The sequence below is a fragment of the Conger conger genome, chromosome 11 (assembly GCF_963514075.1).
Source record: "Conger conger chromosome 11, fConCon1.1, whole genome shotgun sequence".
NCBI classification, from domain to species: Eukaryota; Metazoa; Chordata; class Actinopteri; order Anguilliformes; family Congridae; genus Conger; species Conger conger.
The window spans coordinates 41,591,466-41,611,912 of NC_083770.1; the positions used below are offsets into that span (position 1 = coordinate 41,591,466).

At 51.0% G+C, this 20,447-nt stretch overlaps 1 protein-coding gene across 5 annotated transcripts in view; it reads right to left on the reverse strand.

Moving 5' to 3' along the window:
• Nucleotides 1-2,918: 2,918 nt before the first annotated feature.
• Nucleotides 2,919-20,447, reverse strand: part of LOC133140237 (probable E3 ubiquitin-protein ligase HECTD4) — a 70,652-nt gene continuing 53,123 nt past the window's right edge. For all 5 annotated transcript variants that reach the window (XM_061259954.1, XM_061259953.1, XM_061259952.1 and 2 more), the window contains 21 exons: nt 19,828-20,009; nt 19,006-19,211; nt 18,312-18,442; nt 17,580-17,785; nt 17,144-17,323; nt 15,374-16,767; nt 14,792-14,999; nt 14,042-14,265; nt 13,564-13,709; nt 11,273-11,376; nt 10,900-11,023; nt 10,432-10,622; nt 9,738-9,884; nt 9,140-9,259; nt 8,606-8,761; nt 7,915-8,018; nt 7,227-7,448; nt 6,518-6,684; nt 5,236-5,431; nt 4,620-4,842; nt 2,919-4,105 (listed from right to left, as the gene is read on the reverse strand). In XM_061259954.1, the coding sequence (XP_061115938.1) occupies nt 3,969-4,105; nt 4,620-4,842; nt 5,236-5,431; nt 6,518-6,684; nt 7,227-7,448; nt 7,915-8,018; nt 8,606-8,761; nt 9,140-9,259; nt 9,738-9,884; nt 10,432-10,622; nt 10,900-11,023; nt 11,273-11,376; nt 13,564-13,709; nt 14,042-14,265; nt 14,792-14,999; nt 15,374-16,767; nt 17,144-17,323; nt 17,580-17,785; nt 18,312-18,442; nt 19,006-19,211; nt 19,828-20,009 (4,768 nt within the window). In that variant the 3' untranslated portion in view covers nt 2,919-3,968. The remainder of the gene's footprint in view (nt 4,106-4,619; nt 4,843-5,235; nt 5,432-6,517; nt 6,685-7,226; nt 7,449-7,914; nt 8,019-8,605; nt 8,762-9,139; nt 9,260-9,737; nt 9,885-10,431; nt 10,623-10,899; nt 11,024-11,272; nt 11,377-13,563; nt 13,710-14,041; nt 14,266-14,791; nt 15,000-15,373; nt 16,768-17,143; nt 17,324-17,579; nt 17,786-18,311; nt 18,443-19,005; nt 19,212-19,827; nt 20,010-20,447) is intronic.

A 20,447-nucleotide genomic window follows, 5' to 3' on the forward strand; every position in this document is an offset into this window, starting at 1 on the left:
GATGGTGTATGCATTCATTCTCCATAAGGCCCACACCTGGGAAAGTTGTAAATATTTACAGTAGAAAGCCATGTGCCCTTCAGCACAGATCTCAGACAAATATACATGCTAGTGCGCGCTTGTGAAGTTAAAAACAAGATGACCACGAAAAAGCAGAAGCTCGATGTGTAAACTTCGTCCAGAGCATAAGAACTGACACGCTAAATTCAGGGGGACAAGTGAGACAAATGTTCTCCTCTACAACATCAAGTGTTTCTGACGTAACTGGTCATTCCTTCCATCTGTAGGACGAAAGCAACCATCATAAAAACAGTGGCGGCTGGGATACAAAATGGTTAACCAACGCAATTTACAAACAGATAAACTAGGGAAAGGACCAGGTGGTCATTTACAAACCAGGGGGACTGAAAGGACATGAAGCTGGGAAGAGACCCTGCAGCTTGGATGCTGTAGACACTGTGGGGCTAAGATGGACGCTCTGTCACTGGGTCAATGCCGGCCAGCATCCATGGAGGAGTTTACAGCCCCTCAGCCCATTGGCCCAGACTCGAGACCATAGTCCCATGCTGCGAGCCGATTGGCTGAGAGGTCATAAAACGAGGGCCTGGTAGTAATCAGCGGTATTTAAGCGCAGTCCTGTTATGCAATGACCACCCTCACACACACACACACACACACCTCAGTTTCCTTGCAGGCACATTCCCGGGATAGCGGTCTCTCAGCACTTATATTTAACATGAGCGGGCACAGCATGTCGCCTCTGGGCAAGGGTCAGGGGTCAGCTGGGGTGGACGAGACGTTCTGATGTAACGACCCCCTTATGTAAGAGAGCCAGCCGGTCGGGGTGCTGAAATGGGGGAGGGGCATAGGGAGGTCACAGCTGGGGCTGGACCTGTGGGGCCTGATGGGACACTGGAGTCCTCCACATACCAAACGCACGCAATGCACCATCAACCATGTGTACCAAACGTCACCCAACACACCAAAAAACCATGTGTGTCCAACATCACCCAACACATCATAAACCATGTGAGTCTAACGTCACCCAACACATGATAAACCATGTGTACCAAAAATCACCCAACACGATGAACCATGTGTAACAAACATCACCCAACACGATAAACCATGTGTGCCTAACTTCACCCAATACACCATAAGCCATGCGTACCAAACATCACCCAACACGACAAACCATGTGTGCCTCACGTCACCCATAAGTTCTAGCCCCCATAAGTTCTCTTGAGCAAAGGAAAGGCATGCTCAATTGGGCTCAGAGTGGGTAATTGAGTTGGCCACTCAAGAATCGACTTTTTTTAGCTTTAAAAATAACTCCTTTTTTGCTTCAGAGGTATGTTTGGGATCATTGTCTTGTAGTAGAATTAACCACTGGCCAGTGAGTTTTGAGGCGTTCGCTTGAACTTGAGCAGATATGACGTACCGATAACACTTCAGAATTCATTTTTCTACTACCAACCGCAGTTATATCATCAATGAAGATAATTGAGGCAGTATCTTCAGCAGCCATACATGCTCAGGTCATCACACCACCACCGCCGTGTTTCACAGATGAGGTAGTATGCTTTGGATCTTAGGCAGTTCATCATCGCCTCCGTTGCCATCACTCCGATATAAGTTAATATTCATCTCACATCTGTCCACAATACCCTTCTCCAGAACTGTGGTTGCTAATTTAAGTACTTCTTGGTATTAATTTCAACATGGTGAAACCATGTATAAAAATGCCATTTCATAAAAACAGAGAATGTGCACGTTAACCACATGTTAATTGTGCGATTCCACATCTAAAATTGTGGCAAATGAAAGGGAAATGGAGACATTGTTTGTCCCAAACATTACGTAGGGCACTGTAACAGAGCAGACAGGCGTGCATACACGCACAAACACGCACACAAATAATCAACGGACCAGCAGCGTTTACATCAAGACAAGTTTATTATTGTGACACAGAAATGTTGAACTCATTTCTCCTCCTCTGCAGAGCTCATTCATCAGCACACGTCTCGCTCCGACGCAGAGGTGTAGAGGCCACACCGTAAAAGTTAAGTTAATGCAACCATAAATAATTGTAATAAATATCCAGTAAATGTACAGCACACGTTCTTATTGTAACACCGGTGTGTAGATATGTCCGTTAGCCTCCGCTCTGAGAGAGCATCCCCGTTAGCCTCCGCTCTGAGAGAGCATCCCCGTTAGCAGCGCTTTCAACTGTCACAGCTATCTTTAAAACAACTCAAAATAAAAAATAAATTGGCAAACAAACCAACTCCCGTCGATCTCAAACAGCTCTCCTGAAGCACGCCTTCACACTTTTTACAACAAAACAGGCTTCACCATGAATATAAGAATGAACATAGATTCCATCTGAGTTACAATATTTAAGTGATATATTACTAGTAATTTCAAAATGAAAGAAAAAAGAAAAAAACAACTGGAAATCCCATTGCGGAACATCCAAGTTTTTAAACAAAGTTTTTATGATATCGTTCTTTCTGAAAGAAGAGAACGTAAATTCCTAAGTGTAGACGAAGCAGCATTTTAAAATGGCCGCTTCCGAATCAAACGCAGAACTCTATTTACATTTCAGTGTCCTGTAAAGTACACCTTTCTTTACACAGCTAAAACATTTTGGTTCTGGGCAACAAAACATGGAAGTCCGTATTCCTGCAGGCAATCCGCAAAAAAAGGCAGTTTTCCACGTCGCGGAATCCCGGCCAGGTCTGGCGAGCGCTAGTGCATTGTGGGTAACAAAGCAACCCCAGAGGAAAAAAAAAAAAACCCACCAAAAAAGAGTTGAGGCCACATGCAGTCAATGAGGGGAGGGGGGTCTGGCAGATTCTCAGAACGACCGGATTGCCTTGCCCTCTCGTGAACCACCCCCCAACGCCACGCCCCCCCCCCCTCCCCTCCCAACACACACAGACGACCAGCCACCCCACCCAGCCCCGACTACAGCTACAGCAACCCAAACCACTCACCTCCATACACACCCTCGGGCATCTTCTTCCCTTGGATTACCATGACGTACACATCCTCTGTATAGATCTGAATAAAATATATGCACCTTGTTATATAGGCAGATTAGCTATTTTCTCTTTCAGAGACATCGCGATACAGAGTCCACGCCGCGCAGTCTGTTCGCCCCGTGCGCGGACGTGCAGGGGACAGAGCGGGATGTATCCTGCGTTTCTTACGTCCTGTGTTTTTAAACGTCCCTTTCTCCGCACAAGCGGCCCGTACTGGAACAGGACCCCGTTCCTGAAATGTTCAAAGCCACACCATCCCTACCCAAAATGAAGGAAAGAGATGATAAATAAATATGAAATGAAACAGAGAGGAGTCCCTTCCCGGCCTGACATTCCCTCCATGGTAACGGTATCGGTCACCTTTGACCCCTGTGCAGTATTTGGCATTGCGGTCTGCATTGGTTTCGGCTGTGAAGAGTAATACAAACACAAGAACCCCCACCCCAGTCAGGTAAGGCCCCCCCCCCAGGTAAAAGCTGACGGTGTCTGAAACACAGGCACGACTGGAGGCAGGGAGGCTCGGAGCTGCGATTTCTTCGGCCACAAACACAAAAAAAAAAGAAAATAAATAAAATTATAATCTGTGCCTAACGGCGACTCTGTTCCCACACAACGTCACATGACCAGAGCAGAGAATTAGCGGACACCAGCAGAAAAAAATCAAAATAATAATAATAATAATAATAATAATTTAAATTGCCTTTCTGGAAATTCACAGAATATGAGAAATGATAGTCCTGAACCTCTCATGAAATTAGCATAAAAAAGAAAGATAAAAAGAAAGAAAGAAAAAAAAAAAGAAAGAACACCCAGGAGTGGCCACGAGCTGGAGCAGGGCGGGCAGAGGGAGAGCTCCGCCCCCTGAGAGGGAGAGGGGTGGGGTTTGGGCGGAGGGGGAGGGCCGGGGGTTAGGCCCCTCCCTCAGCCGCTCAGCGGGTCCTCGCGGTAATGGATGGCGTAGCGGAGTTTCTCCTGCATCACGTCCAGAGAGGAGTACTGAGGGAGCTTCACCATGAACATGCAGGTCTCCACACGGATGTAGCGCGAGTCCGGGGAGCCTGGGGGTGAAACACGCAAAAAAAAAAAAAATCACACAAACACGGTCAATATCACACAAAAACACGGTCAATATCACATACAAACACGGTAAAACACGGTCAATATCACACAAACATGGTCAATATCACACAAACATGGTAGAACACAGTCAACATCACAGAAAGGTTAATTTCACACAGACACACCGTAAAACACGGTCAATATCACACAAACATGGTCAATATCACAGAAACTCGGTTAATATCACACAAACATGGTAGAACACAGTCAATATCACAGAAACTCTGTTAATATCACACAAACATGGTAGAACACAGTCAATATCACAGAAACTGTTAATATCACACAAACATGGTAGAACACAGTCAATATCACAGAAACTCGGTTAATATCACAGAAACATGGTAGAACACAGTCAATATCACAGAAACTCGGTTAATATCACACAGACATGGTAGAACACAGTCAATATCACAGAAACATGCGGTAAAACAGTCAATTATTTCCCCGTACCTGCGGCCCCATCAGGGGGGGCGATCTTCATGGGGTAGGGGGGCACGTGGGCGGTGTCGGGGCCCCCGTCCTTGCAGGGGCAGGTGAAGGGGATGCGCTCCTGGTTGCAGGCGAACTTGATGAACTTGCAGAGCTCCTCCTGGGTGAACATCTCCAGGGCGGTCCAGAAGAACTCGATGTGCTGGTCCGTCTCCATCAGACCCACCTGGTACATGGTGTGAGCCTGAGGGGGGCGGAAAGACACCCGTCACACAACCGTGTTTCAATCTGCAGGCCCCGTCAGGTCAGTTGGGTACCTTGAGGAACTCCAGGTTGATGTAGGACATCTTTATGTGCATTCTGGGGATATCAGTTTGTAGAGAGCCCAGTTGGGTACCTTGAGGAACTCCAGGGTCATGTAGGACAGAGTTATGTGTATTGTGAGGACAGCAGTTTGAACAGGGCCCAGTTGGGTACCTTGAGGAACTCCAGGGTCATGTAGGACAGAGCGATGTGCACTGTGGGGATATCAGTTTGAACAGGGCCCAGTTGGGTACCTTGAGGAACTCCAGGGTCATGTAGGACAGAGTTATGTGTATTGTGAGGACAGCCGTTTGAACAGGGCCGAGTTTGGTACCTTGAGGAACTCCAGGTTGATGTAGGGCAGGCCGCAGGTGCGCAGCTCCACCTCCAGGGGGCTGAGCATGGTGAGCAGCTGCAGGGGGATGATGGAGGCGAGCCCCGCCCTCACCGCTGTCATGCACTCCGTGTTCTCCAGCTCCCTGAGCCTGAGGGCCCGCACCGCACGAGCGTACATGTCCTTATTCTCCCACCTGCAGGGGCCACACACATATTACACACGCACGCACATATACATGTCCTTATTCTCCCACCTGCAGGGGCCACACACATATTACACACATACATGTCCTTATTCTCCCACCTGCAGGGGCCACACACATATTACACACATACATGTCCTTATTCTCCCACCTGCAGGGGCCACACACATATTACACACATACATGTCCTTATTCTCCCACCTGCAGGGGACACACACATATTACACACGCACACACACATACATGTCCTTATTCTCCCACCTACAGGGGACACACACATATTAAACACGCACGCACACATACATGTCCTTATTCTCCCACCTGCAGGGGACACACACATATTACACACGCACGCACACATACATGTCCTTATTCTCCCACCTGCAGGGGCCACACACATATTACAAACACACGCACACATACATGTCCTTATTCTCCCACCTGCAGGGGACACACACATATTACACACGCACACATACATGTCCTTATTCTCCCACCTGCAGGGGACACACACATATTACACACGCACACATACATGTCCTTATTCTCCCACCTGCAGGGGACACACACATATTACACACACACGCACACACACGTACATGTCCTTATTCTCCCACCTGCAGGACACACACACATTACACACGCACGCACACATGTCCTTATTCTCCCACCTGCAGGGGACACACACATATTACACACGCACACATACATACATGTCCTTATTCTCAGAGAGGGAGAGAGAGTGTGTGTGTGTGTGTCTGTGTGTGAGAGACAGAGGGTGTGTGTGTGTGTGTGTGTGTGTGTGAGAGACAGAGGTTGTGCGTGCGTGTGTGTGTGAGAGAGGGACAGAGAGGGTGTGTATGAGTGTGAGTGCGTGTGCGTATGAGAGAGAGCGAGAGTGTGTGTGTGTGTGTGAGAGAGAGACAGAGAGAGTGTGTGTGTGTGTATGTGTGTGTGTGAGAGAGAGACAGAGAGGGTGTGTATGAGTGTGAGTGTGTGTGCGTATGAGAGAGCGAGAGAGAGAGAGAGAGTGTGTGTGTGTGTGTGTGTGTTCGTACAGGTCGTCACGTTTCTTACGTGACGCTGATGCCCCGCCCTCCCTGGCAGAGCTCCACCTCCTCTCCCGTCATGGCGACGTAGGTGAAGGTGCAGCAGGGCCGGCTCGGCGAATCAGGGCTCTCCCCCGTGTGGTGCTGGGAGGAGATCTCTGCACACAGGGCCTCCAGCTCCGCCTCCTCGCTCACCTGGCAGGAGAGGTCAGCTCCGTCAACGCAAGCACGACATCACCACAGCGTTCTAGCCTAGCGGCTAAGGTGGCTGTAGCCTAGTGGCGCAGGTGCCTATAGGCTAGTGTATAAGGTACATGACTGGGACCTGGAAGGTTGGCGGTTCAAGCCCCATCGTGGCCACAATAACATCAGTGCAGCTGCTGGGCCCGTGAACAAGGCCCTTAACCCCACATTGGTCCCGGGGAGATTGTATCCTGCTTAGTCTAATCCAGCGCTACTCAACTCCACGTCCGATGGGCCACAGTGTCTGCTGGCATTTGTTTCAACCGCGCGCTACACCACCTGATTTCACCAATTAGCTTATTATCTGAGCCAAGCAGGTAAAATAATTAGTGAAATCATGTGGTGTAGCGCAAGGTGGGAGCAAATACCTGCAGACACTGAGGCCCAGAGGACCTGGAGTTGAGTAGCGCTGGTCTAATCTGTAAACCAGCAAATCGCTTTGGATAAAAGCATCAGCTAAATGCTAACTGCTACGTCAACCCCCCGACTCTTACGCTCTCAAACTTCTTGACGTAGTTGTAGGTGAGCAGGTCGGCCTCCTGCAGGTCGCTCTCTGGGTCCAGGGGCTCGCCCACCAGGCCCTTCCAGAAGGATCCGAGCAAGTCCAGGGGCAGGGGCACGTCCGCCCGCACCGCGATGCCCAGGAGCTGGCCGAAGAAGTTCAGCAGCTGCTCCTCCGCGTAGGTGATGGGGCACGGGGTCAGGATGTACTTCCCCTGAAACGCACATTCCATCGTCAGCACCCTCGTTTGGGGTGAAACTGTTCCCCAGATCATGACAAACACAAACTGTCCATAAATCACAATGCAAGAAGTTACATTTTTAACCTCACATCTGACACCAGTCTCATATAAATATAACAATTAAAGCCCATTACATTTGGGCCTGAAGTCACTGGGCTGACTGTTTCTGTTTACGAATGGTGCAAAAGAAAACAGACTGATTTGTTGACTGACTGATTTAATAAATTATACATTTGTTGATTGACTGGCTGGTTGGTCATTTGATTTACTGAATAAACAGTGATTGACTGAATAACCGACTGACTGATTCATTGATTGACAGACTGATTGGCTGAGTGACTCATTTACAGACAGACTGATTGGCTGACTGACTCATTTACGAACAGACTGATTGGCTGACTGACCCATTTACAGACAGGCTGATTGGCTGACAGACTACCTTGTTGCGGTTGGCGGCCGCACTGGGGCAGGGCAGCAGCAGGGAGAGGGCGGAGCTCTGCAATTCCTTACACACCTGCCATAGGAAGTGCCGGAAGGACCCACCTGCAGACGGACAGAGAGCAGTTTGGAGAGGGCCAAGTTGCGTACCTTCAGGAACTCCAGGTTATGGGTAACATTGGAATGAAAGAGGAAGTTTCATGGCTGTTCCCTGCCATGAGGATTTTCAAGGACAGCAAATGCAAAGAGAGGACCGAGAGGTGCAAGAGATAAATCCCATTCTCACTGTCTGATTGGCTGATTACTGACAGGTTTATTATCTGACTGGCTGGTTGACTGACAGGCTGCTTGGCTGACAGGTGGATTATCAGAAAGGCTGATTGACTGACATGCTAATTGACTGAAAGATTGATTGTCTGATTAGATTTATTATCTGACTGGCTGGTTGACTGACTGGCTGATTAATCTAACAGGCTGCTTGGCTGACAGGTTGATTATCAGAAAGGCTGATTGACTGACATGCTAATTGACTGAAAGTTTGATTGTCTGATTAGATTGATTATCTGACTGGCTGGTTGACTGACTGGCTGATTATCTGACAGGCTGCCTGGCTGACAGGTTGATTATCAGAAAGGCTGATTGACAGGCTGATTATCTGACTGTAGTTCCCCGGTACAGCCGCAGTGACTCACTGGTGCCGTGCACCTCCTCGCCGGTGAAGCGGATGTTGAAGGCGTAGGTGGGGTCGCCGCCGCTGGCCAGTTTCACACAGAGCTGAGAGGAAGGAACGCAGGAGAGCTGCCGCGCCGCCTGGCACAGGTACGTGTTCTCCGACGAGCGGATCTCCCCTGCAGAGAGAGGCCAGAGTTAAACCTGCAGCGCCCCCTCCAGGACTGGAGTCAAACCTGCAGACACTGCAGCCCTCCAGGACTGGAGTTAAACTTGTAGACACTGTGTCCCCTCCAGGACTGGAGTTAAGCCTGCAGACACTGCAGCCCTCCAGGACTGGAGTTAAACTTGTAGACACTGTGTCCCCTCCAGGAGTGGAGTTAAACCTGCAGACACTGCAACCCTCCAGGGCTGGAGTCAAACCTGCAGACACTGCGCCCCCTCCAGGACTGGAGTTAAACCTGCAGACACTGCAACCCTCCAGGACTGGAGTTAAACCCGCAGACACTGTGGCCTTCCAGGACTGGAGTTAAACCTGGTCATTTCGGGTCACTCACCTCCCACGATCTCCAGGGGGTCCAGTGTGATCTCGGGGGCAGCGTGGTCTGCTGTTCGTTGGACCGTGGCGTTCAGGACTCTGTTCATCACGGTCACCTTGGTGTCATAGAACACCAGGCCTGCAAGGGAGGAGTTTGGTCGGAGGAGTTACCATATCGGTTTCATATTCTATGTTCTACAACCCCACAATGCTGATTTTCTGCGAATGAGCAAGGCTAGTCAATAAAAGTGGCTATTAAAATATAGTCCATTCTATAAAACAGGGTAGGGATTCATTTCATTGGCAAAAACATTGTTCTCTCTCTCTCCACATCAGTTGATGTGTGGTGAGCGTTCTGGTGCAAAATGGCAGCCGTGCATCAGCCAGGTGAGTGGTGGTTGAGGCGAGTTTTCCCCTCACCACTGTCTCGAGAAAGCCATGTATAAATGTAACAATCCATCTATCCAAGTGGTACTACACAGCCCAGGAAGAATGCTTGCTCAAAAAAAACCTCAAGTATGAACTTCTTTCAAGTATGAATTGTTCTACCAGTAATTAAGCCCGCTTAACCCTGTGTCTCTGAGTGGTCAGAGCAGGTTGCCGTGGTGACGGCTGACCTTTGGCCTCCCCCAGCAGGGCGGCGATGCTGTTCTGATAGGTGGCCGTCTGTCGCAGCTCCACCTGTGGCAGGAAGAAGCTCTCCAGCATGCTGTTCAGAGACTGCAGCAGAGCGAAGCGCAGACGCAGACTCTCCACTGGCACAGCTGCGCAGGGAGAGAGAGACGGGGTCAGTGTTTATATATATATATATATATATACACACACACGCACACGCACACGCACACACACACACACACACACACACACACACACACACTCTCTCTCTACACCTCTACTGGCACAGCTGTGCAGGGAGAGAGACGGGTTTGGTGTATGTACACACACACACACACACACACACAGGCAGGTGATGGGACAGGTTGGTTGAGGTTGTACAGGTGGGTTGAGGTGGCAGGTGATTATACAGGTGGGTTGAGGTGGCAGGTGATTATACAGGTGGGTTGAGGTGGCAGGTGATTGGACAGGTGGGTTGAGGTGGCAGGTGATTGGACAGGCGAGTTGTGGTTGTACAGGTGAGTTGTGGTTGTACAGGTGATTGGACAGGTGAGTTGTGGTTGTACAGGTGAGTTGTGGTTGTACAGGTGATTGGACAGGTGAGTTGTGGTTGTACAGGTGATTGGACAGGTGAGTTGTGGTTGTACAGGTGATTGGACAGGTGGGTTGTGGTTGAACCGGCGGAGGGGGGCGTACCCAGCAGACAGGCCACGCGGGGGTCCGCAGCGTCAGCAGGGTCCAGGTAGACCTCGTGGGGGTGCAGACGGGCCGGGGTGATGGCCAGGTGTCGGCACAGGCGGTTAATGTACTGCACCAGCGCCACGTCCATCTCCAAACTCCACTTCCTGCAGGCCTTCTGCGCGTGCCGCGTGTCTATGCAGGTGCACCTGGGGACGGACAACCCACAGCACACCCGTTTCAGTTTTACACACAATCACCTTTCTCCTTTCCATTCATCGGGAAAATGAATTACGTAACTGTCCGTCTCAAACCCACAGAGTCGTGAGGAACGGAATGGCTTTCTCAGGAGGAGCGTCCTCTGACATTTGCCCAGAATAACCGCGTTCGTGTTTCACCACTTCTTGTGTACACACAGAGCCTGTGATGATGCCGTCACGCGTCCTTTGACCCTGGAAGTGAAATGTACACCCCGTCAGGTCTGACCTTTCGAAGTGCAGGTCGTAGCCGCAGGCGAGAATAGCCCTCCAGACGCTGCGGATGTCCTGCTTCGCTCGGTCCACCGTGAACTTGTGGAAGCCCTCCAGGGTCAGGAACTTCTCCTCAGGGACTGGATGGGGGGGGGGGAGGGGAAACTGGGTCAGTCAAACCAAGGTGGTGTTGTCAAACCAAACGCTTTGACAACATCGCTGCTACTGTGAGGGCAAGGACATCACAGATCGTTATAATGACGAGATTAGCAGAATACTTGGTATGCTTAGTATACTATTTTTTTCCACATGGGACAACACCCTGATGATGTCATGGCGGGCTGGGCCAATCGTAAGGCTGAATGACAATGAATGGCAGGGCAGGGTACCGTCCAGCTTCTTGGCGGGAGACTTCTCCGTGTCCTTCTCGTCGGGTCGGGCCTTCTCCGGGGATTTGGGCTTCAGGACCGGCTTCTTCTCGCTCAGAGCAGTCCTGAGGGCCACAGAGGAGCAGAGCTTCAGAGAACAGCCCACCACACAAAGTAGTATCATCACAAAGCAGGATTACGGAGTCAGACTACTAATAATAGCCGTCTGGTTGATGAGTCACAACTATTCATGGTTTCAGGCAAGTTTTATAAGTGGAGTTCCTTGCATGACTTGAACCCATTACAACCCCCTGTTACACCACAAACATGTGGGCGGCATGGCTCAGGCAGTAAGAGCAGTCGTCTGGCAGTCGGAGGGTTGCCGGTTCGATACCCCGCCCGGGCTGTGTCGAAGTGTCCCTGAGCAAGACACCTAACCCCCAAATGCTCCTGAGGAGCTGGTCGGTGCCTTGCAATCGCCGTCGGTGTGTAAGTGTGTGTATGAATGGGTGAATGAGAAGCATCAATTGTACAGCACTTTGGATAAAGGTGCTGTATAAATGCCAACCATTTACCATGTTCACTCATGTTATCCAGCTAACTCAAGTAATCCAGCTTTGTGATAAACCCCCCAAGAAGAGAGCTTCAGGAAGCAGCTTCAGAAACCAGCACACCACCACCCCTCAGAGTGGGAAGAGACTGGGAACCACCACAGCCCAGTCTTTTTTTAAATGGCACTATTTCAGATACTTTCACCAATCAGAATGGGACCTCCCTGCAAATTCTTAAATGGTAAATGGTAAATGGTTGGCATTTATATAGCGCCTTTATCCAGAGCGCTGTACAATTGATGCTTCTCATTCACCCATTCATACACACACTCACACACCGACGGCGAGTGGCTGCCATGCAAGGCACCGACCAGCTCCTCAGGAGCATTTGGGGGTTAGGTGTCTTGCTCAGGGACACTTCGACACAGCCCGGGCGGGGGATCGAACAGGCAACCCTCCGACTGCCAGACGACTGCTCTGAGCCATTCCGCCCACATGTATATGGTGTAACAGGGGATGTAATGGGGTCAAGTTATGCAAGAAACTCCACTTCTCAAACTTGACTGAAACCATGAATAGGCGGATGAAACCGGCAACCCTCCGGCTGCCAGACGACTGCTCTTACTGCCTGAGTCATGTCGCCATGTCACCCTTAATGCAGCAAGTATTTTATTTTAGGAAAACGGTTTCCACCACATGTGTAATGTAAGTGTGGGTGCTTTTTTGGAAATATGACCATTACAGCCACGCTGTAGAGAGCGAGGCCTATTCTGAAAGTACACCCACCAGAGTGGCACTCTAATTATGACCTGTGGATTCATACTGGAAAATTCTGCCCTTTCAAGGACTCTGAAACAGCACAGCACAATTCTGCTTTCCTCTCCCGCCGCTACACACAAAATCTACATTCAACGTGCACAAAAAACTTGCACAAAAATATATACAGTATATATATATTTAGAAAAGCATTTGATAATGACTCCAAGCCAATTTTCATGTCTCAGAACTGCAATGATGATATTATGAAACAACAAGCAGAGTTATTCGTTATGAACCACAGAATGAGCCTGTATTCAGGGTAATAAAGGTTCCACCACGTGTGTGTGGCGCCCAAATGTATCCTGGGGTCTACAACCAGACCATAGAGACTCAACTAGACACCGATTCCCGGACTTTTAACACTGAAAGTTGTGACTGCCTACTAACAAAGACATAACCTTCCAATGTGGTGTTCTGAAAACCCACTAAAGGTGTGACCAAGGGGGGGAATTAACACCAGCCACCAGCCAGATGCTGGTAAAGGTTAGGTTTGTAGGTTTGTCTGTTCCACCAGCCACTGTGGCAGGTCAGCATCCATCACTAGGAGGGTCCTGTTCTACTCTAAATATCTAGCTGTCTGGGAAAAAAACCGTGAAATTGGATGGTGACTTCAGGGATGCAGCTGCCCCTGTGGCCAGTGAAGAGAATGGTACAGGGCGGCCTGTAGCATAGTGGTTAAGGTAAATGACTGGGACACGCAAGGTCGGTGGTTCTAATCCCGGTGTAGCCACAATAAGATCCGCACAGCCGTTGGGCCCTTGAGCAAGGGCCCTTAACCCTGCATTGCTCCAGGGGAGGATTGTCTCCTGCTTAGTCTAATCAACCGTACGTCGCTCTGGATAAGAGCGTCTGCCAAATGCCAATAATGTAATGTAATGTAATGTAATGTTATTTCCTGCCCTGGGTGTGACCGCGCGGGCGGCCTGTAGGGGGAGCACTCACCGGACGCTGTTGAGCACGGACCTCTCCTTGGTGGGGGGCTTGGTGATGGGCCGCTTGGTGCTGACCACCTTGCCCTGGTGTTGCTCCTTCCCGGCCTTGCTGTACTTGCTCTTACAGGGTTTGGGGGCGCCGTACTTCCGCAGGATCTATGGGGGGGGGGACCCCAAAATATCAGAGCTCAGAACCAGCCGAGAGAGGGCTGTGTGTGTGTGTGTGTGTGTGTGTGAGACTGTATGCGTCTGTGTGTGTGGGTGTGAGTGACATCACAGCGGCCCATAAGTAATATGTTTAATAACAATCTTCAGACACACTATGAATACCAGTGTTCATGCAAATCATATTTCAAATCAGTCAATTCGGAAGATGAAGTGAACGCTGATTCATTCCGTGAATAGAGCACTATTTCAGTTCCATTAGGACTTGAATAAATAGTTTAAACAGAATATAAACGCCGTTCGCATGTCCTGAGCGTGCGTACCTGAGTCAGCTGGTCTTCCAGAAGCTTCTTGGGGGGGCGCACGTTGGTGAAGAAGACGTGCAGAAGGTTCCCCGGGGTCTGCGAGTTGATCTGCTCCTTGCTCAGGTAGATGTCCGACACCTTGATGGGCTTGGTGGGGGTGAGGCTGAGCATTTGCTCCGAGTGCACGCAGCTCTTAAAGATGTCCGTCAGGACGTCCCGCGCGCCGGGCACCAGCTTGTCCCCTGAGACGCACAGGGCCGAGAGGTCAGGGGTCAGGGTTAGGGGTCAGGGGTCAGGTCCCCGAAAACAACCCCGAGGACTGCCCATATGAGCCAACCCAATCACCACACAGTCTAATCGACTCGACCAGGGGTGTCCAATCTAATTCGAAAAGGGCCGGTGTGGGTGCAGGTTTTTTTTAAGCCCAGCACCAACACACCTTTGCAGGACCAGGCTAACACCGGCCCACTAAAGCAGGGCTGTTCACCAGACCTGGGCCAAGTACATCATTGCTTTGGATTCAAATTCTTTTTTGTGCTCAATTGAACTTGCCTGGTGCAACTGAGCCAATCGAGAGGATCATAAGGCAGAGTTTGCACTTTTTGAGAGTATTTCATAGGGTCCAATACACCAGACAAGCTCAGTAAAGCCTTGAAAAGTATCTGAATCCAAAACAATTACGTATTTGGCCACACAGGTCTAAGGTGAAGACCGGGATCCAAACGTGTGACGTAATCGCAGCATTTGAACAAAACTGTGCAAACGGACCTCTGATGGACTTCTCGGTGAAGTAGTCCTCGAGGGCGGAGCTTCCCTGGGTATCGAACAGGCTCTGGTTCACACTGGAGGCCGTCAGGATCTCCTCATTGGTCATCTCCATCAGCTCCTCCTCCCCCTCCAGGCTGGACAGGCCAATCAGGTCGCTGCTGTTGAAGAGGCTGGCTCGGATCTTCTCCACCTTGGCCCGAGCTCGCACCTGCCCGAGAGGACGGCGACAGCCAATCAACATCCTTCAACATCTCGATAGCCAATCAATGAGCTTCTGCTTGTTTTAACAAAAGGCCCAGAATTCTTTCTCAGCCACCATTGTGCACCCTTACACCCCTCTGAGCTCCAACTGTAAGCAGGCAGAACCAAGCAGACATTTTGCCTTTGCTAACAACCCTGTAAACTGCCTTCCTACTCACTCTTAGATTAAAAAAGTTCCAGAGTTTATCATCCACCACTTCTCTTTTTTCTCTCTCTATTAAGTATAAAACACAGCACTCGACTACAAAGTTAAAACTCAGTGTAAAACGCGGCATGTCACCCAATCAGGAAAACCTGCAGTGCAGAGCCCATGTGACCCACCTCGATGACGGCGTAGCCTTTGATTGGCCGGCTGGCGAGGGCGTTGTGGTCCAGCGAGGTGACGGTGTACAGGGACGCCCCGTCAGAAGCGTCGCCGCTGTCCGGGGGCTCCCCCAGACTGCCCAGACTCCCCAGGCTGCCCGTGCTGCAGAGCGAGAGGTCCAGGCTCTCCTGGCTGGACACGGTGTGGGGGTCCAGCGCCCCCTGCTGCGCGGGAGGCACCACGGCGGCGGCGGGCGGGGCCACCGGGTCCTGGTCGACGGAGAGCTCGCTGGCGGTCCGAGACACGCCCTGGGAGGAGCTGCAGATGGAGGTCTGACTGGTGGAGGCGGAGGCGCTGACACTCATCGCCGGGGTGACGCTGCTGGAGCTGTCGGGGCTCTCGTTCCCCCCGCCCCCGCCGGGGGGGAAGGGCCGGTCCGACTCCAGCAGGGGCTTCCCGGGCTCCGGCGGAGGGGGCGCCTTGGCCTTTTTGGGGTCCTCCTCCTGCAGCGGGATGAAGACCTCGTCCCTGAAGAGGCCCCCGTGGGCGTTGCAGGCCCGGCGGATGGCGGTCCGGACGGCGGACTCCTCGAGGTGCGTGGGGATCCCGGAGAGGACCAGGAGGCGGGCGTGGGCGGTGGGGCCGACGAGAGCCTGACAGGCGTCCGTCACAGCGTCGCAGGTCACGCCCAGCCCCTGCGGGTCCTTGGTTGCCAGGTGACGGAGGATCATGAGCAGGGTGAGGCCGCGGTGGAACCACAGCATGTCCTCGGGCTTCCCGGCGGCCATGTTGAGAAGGGCGCCGTCGCTCTCCGAGAGCCTGGCGCCGCCCGCCCCCGCCCCGGAGGACCCGCGTTTCCCAGAAGCCACTGCGGCGACCGCGGCCGCCGCCCTCTCCCGCTTCATCTTCACCTTCTTGCGCTTGGAGAGCAGGCTGGGGCTCTGCGGGGTCTGGCCGGGCGAGGAGGACGAGGAGGAGGAAGAGTCGCTGAGGTTCGGGGCGCTGCTCGTGGACAGGGCGCCCACCGCGGCGCCGCTAACGTTCAGCGGCAGCGTCACCTCGGCGACCGCCAGGCACACCTCCATCAGGGCGTGGAAGTAGGTGGAGAACCGGCTCTGCTCCGCCCCCAGGGCCAGGGCCCCGCCTCCCGCCCCTCCCCCCGCGGCGGAGGCCCCGCCCCCCGCGGCCGACACCCAGCCCTGCGTCTCGCGGTCGTACAGCTTGCGGACCTCCGTCTGCAGGGCCATCAGCACCGCCAGGCAGGGGTTCAGCAGCAGGGCGATGGAGCTGCTCAGGCCGGACGGGCTCTTGCGCTGCTCCAGGTGCTGGATCTTACGGAACAGCTCCGCCAGCAGGTGGAACGTCAGCTCCTTAATGCAGGGAGCCAGGTCTGTGGTCCACAGCAGCCCACCTGAGAGAGAAGAGGGAGAGGGAGGGAGCTTTTTTTTAGTCCCATTTAATTCAACATTGCAAAATCAAGGTATTTACAGAAACAAATAAACAAGAGCAATCATAAGAATGTTTCAAAAAGAAGTGAAGTGACAAAAACCTTGAATAATTCAAAACAAACAAACAGTACGACAATGATAATGCCAGTAAATAAAATAAATTAGTAAATACACAATACAACTAGAGTAAAAGAAGGTAAACACCAATTACCACAATGTCCAACATGAGTTTGGTTAGAAACACACCTTATACGGCTTGTCATCATCTACAAGGATAGTACACACAAGAGGGGGGGCGGGGGGAGATGGAGACAGAAACATTTTAAACGGGTGACTCACCGAGCAGCTCCACCACCTGCAGGAGCACGGAGGAGGGCACGGTGTCCAGCTCCTCCTCGGACCGGTCGCTGTCGCCCCCTAGCTTCCAGGTCAGCAGCTGTTCTGCAAACGCCATGGCCAGAGGGAACTCCAGTGGCAGGGAGTGCAGTACCACCACCGCTCCAGGAGGGGGTGACACACCTGCAGAGAACAGATGGAATTTTACTCTGAGTTAAATGAGTTTAACAGCACAAAAAACACCCCACAGGGAGCAGGTAAGGCTTACTCAGGTGGGACACCAAAAGACACACATAGCATAACATAAGAATTTTTACGAAACTAGAAGAAATTAACCATCTAAAGTAATTCGTCATAACTTTTATCTTTTATACCAGGAATCAATCTGGTTGCCCTTCTCTGAACCTTTTTGCAGAGGCTCTAGATCTTTCCTCCGTACCCAGTTTGATGTGCAGCCTGTCGGTGGGGATGATGATGGAGGGGTACTGGTTGGTGGTCGGGGGGGGTGTGAGGCCGGTGTTGGAGGGGGAGGCGTCCAGCGGGTAGCACACCGCCTCCATCAAGTTGAGCTGCCCGTTCCGCCGCACCTTGTGCCCCAGGCCGTACACCATGACCCGCGCCCAGGGGGCCTTGTACAGGGACGAGCTGGGGAGGACCACAGGGTTAGGGGGCAGTTATTTCACCTCCTGATGCTGCCCTGCCTTTTGGGCATCTTAATCAACACCCTCAAGCCCTTAAATGTTCTATGTCCTATGCAACCAAAATATCTACAAGCTAATTCTGCCCTGATAGTTTAAATGAACACCTCCGAAAATGCTCTTTTAAGAAACTCTAGCATGATTTATAAGGCTTTGTTAGCATGACTAGTGGATCTCTGCTAGCAGAATCAGTACGGCTTGGTCAGAATGGTTAGCATAGCCATGCTAGCAGGAGTATTAAGCTTGGTTAGAACAGCCCTGTTAGCATGATCAGCAAGGCCTGGTTAGCACAGCCCTGTTAGCATGATCAGCAAGGCCTGGTTAGCACAGCCCTGTTAGCAAGATCAGCAAGGCCTGGTTAGCAGAGCCCTGTTAGCATGATCAGCAAGCCTGGCTAGCATAGCCCTGTTACCATGATCAGTAAGGCCTGGTTAGCGAGGTTAGCATGGTTAGCGTAGCCAGAGTACACTCACTCCTTGCGGCAGCCCAGCTGGCTCTCCTTGCAGGAGACGACCACGAAGGCAGCCCCGGGGAAGTTGACGTCCATGCTGACCTTTGACTCCGAGACGGGGAACTCCTCTGAGGTGAACTGCTCTGGAGGGTTCTGCACAGCAAGAGCAAGATTAGATAAATCAGCACAAATACAGTGCAGTACCAGGGGCATACCTGAAGCACAGTACCTGTAGCATACCTGTAGATCAGTACCTGTGGCCTTTTCCTGATTATGAACATGTTATAGAACAGTAATGTAAAACAGAGTAATGTAGTGCAATGCAATCTGACCTGGGTCAACTACAACTGTTTTGGATGCACTGTCTGTGCTCAATCTTGATCTTGCCTGGTGCAACTGAGCCAATCAAGAGCATCAGAAGGTGGGGTTTGTAGAGTATTTTGTAGGTTCCAATACACCAGACAAGCTCAGTAGAGCCTAGAAAAGTATGTGAATCCAAAACAATTACGTAGCTGAACGTAATGTAAAGCAGTGTTGAGTGTGATACAGTTTTCCGTAAAACGGTGTTTTGTGTCATGTAATTGAGTGTAATGTAGTTTTTTGTAATGTAGTGTAATGTAATTGGGTGTAATGTATGTAATGTAGTGCAATGTAATTGGTAATTGAGTGTAATGTAAGTGAGAGCAATGTAGTGTATTTTATGAACATGACTGTACCTGCAGGAAGGAGCAGATCTGCTTGGTGAGCTCCAGCAGGCTCTCCTCCCCCTGGTGGAGGGCGCGGGTAATGGCCACGGTCAGCCACTCACGGATGGGCTGGGCGTTGCCCTGGTAGAACAGCTCTGTGGGCGAGCAGGTCTGGCCCTGCAGGTTATTCAGCAGAGACTGGGCCAGCAGGATGGAGCTGGAGCTGATGGTGCCATCTGCAGGACAGAGAGGGAACTGCACTCAGCGCACACACACTGAGACCCTGTTCATGTAGGTTTTAAAAAAAAGTTTTATATTCCAACACTGATAGAGTAACATCCTTTGTGACTGACCCACAACAAACTCAGGAGCATCTTTAGAGTGTGTGTGGAAGTATCTGAGCTCAGGCTGACCAACAAACTGCAGCACTGTAAAAACTCAATTTTACGGTCTGGCTTTCAGCTCACACTCTTATGGAGAGAGCACACAGGCTCATGCAGTGAGCAGCCCTGACGCAAAACGAGTCTCAACTGATCGTCAGAGTCAATACCCTATCGCACAACACAAAGTTAGACCAAACACAAGGTGCCAGCAAGAAAGAGAGAACACTGTGTTAATTACAAAGGAAATGGGTTATAAATAACTTAATATTTATCATGTGTACAGAGTAAACCCATGGAAAAGAGTTACATGGTCAAACTTAGTTAGGTGTTGTAATAGGATGCCAACAATGACAAGACAACCTAAGCACACTTATCACGATGACAGACTCTAGCAATGTCTTCAATCACCCATTAGTGCCTCCCATGCTTTCTCTAGTCCCACCCAAATCCACCCAGGAAGTGCGGTTACCTGGCAGGGGCGGGGCCAGCAGCTGATTGGACAGCAGCTGCAGGTGCTCCAGGGTGATGTCGCGGATGGCGGGGATGTGGAACAGGCGAGTGAAGGTGTGCGGGTTTTTGGGGGCGAAGATGTTGAGCAGCGCCATGCGGCAGTACAGCCGAGCCAGAGCGCCCTCACACCTCAGGAGCTCCCTGAAACAGAGAGAGAGAGTCACTCACTACGCCAACACACCTCACCTGTACAGGTACAGGTACCACTGCACACTGTCTGCAGTGTGTGTGTTACCTATGTAGGACCGCAGAGGTGTGTTTATTACCTGAGAGTACAGATGTATATGCAAACAAGAGTGTGCGTTACCTGTGTGCAGATGTATACGTATGCACAGGTATGCGTGTTACTTGTGTGTACAGGTGTATACGTCGGCACAAGTGTGCACATGTTACCTGGGTGTACAGGTGTGTGTTACCTGGGTGTACATGCATGCACAGGTGTGAGTAATACCTGTTTGTACAGGTGTATACATATGTACAGGTGTGTGGATGTTACCTGAATGTACAGGTATATACATACATACAGGTGTGTGGATGTTACCTGGGTGTACAGGTATATACATACATACAGGTGTGTGG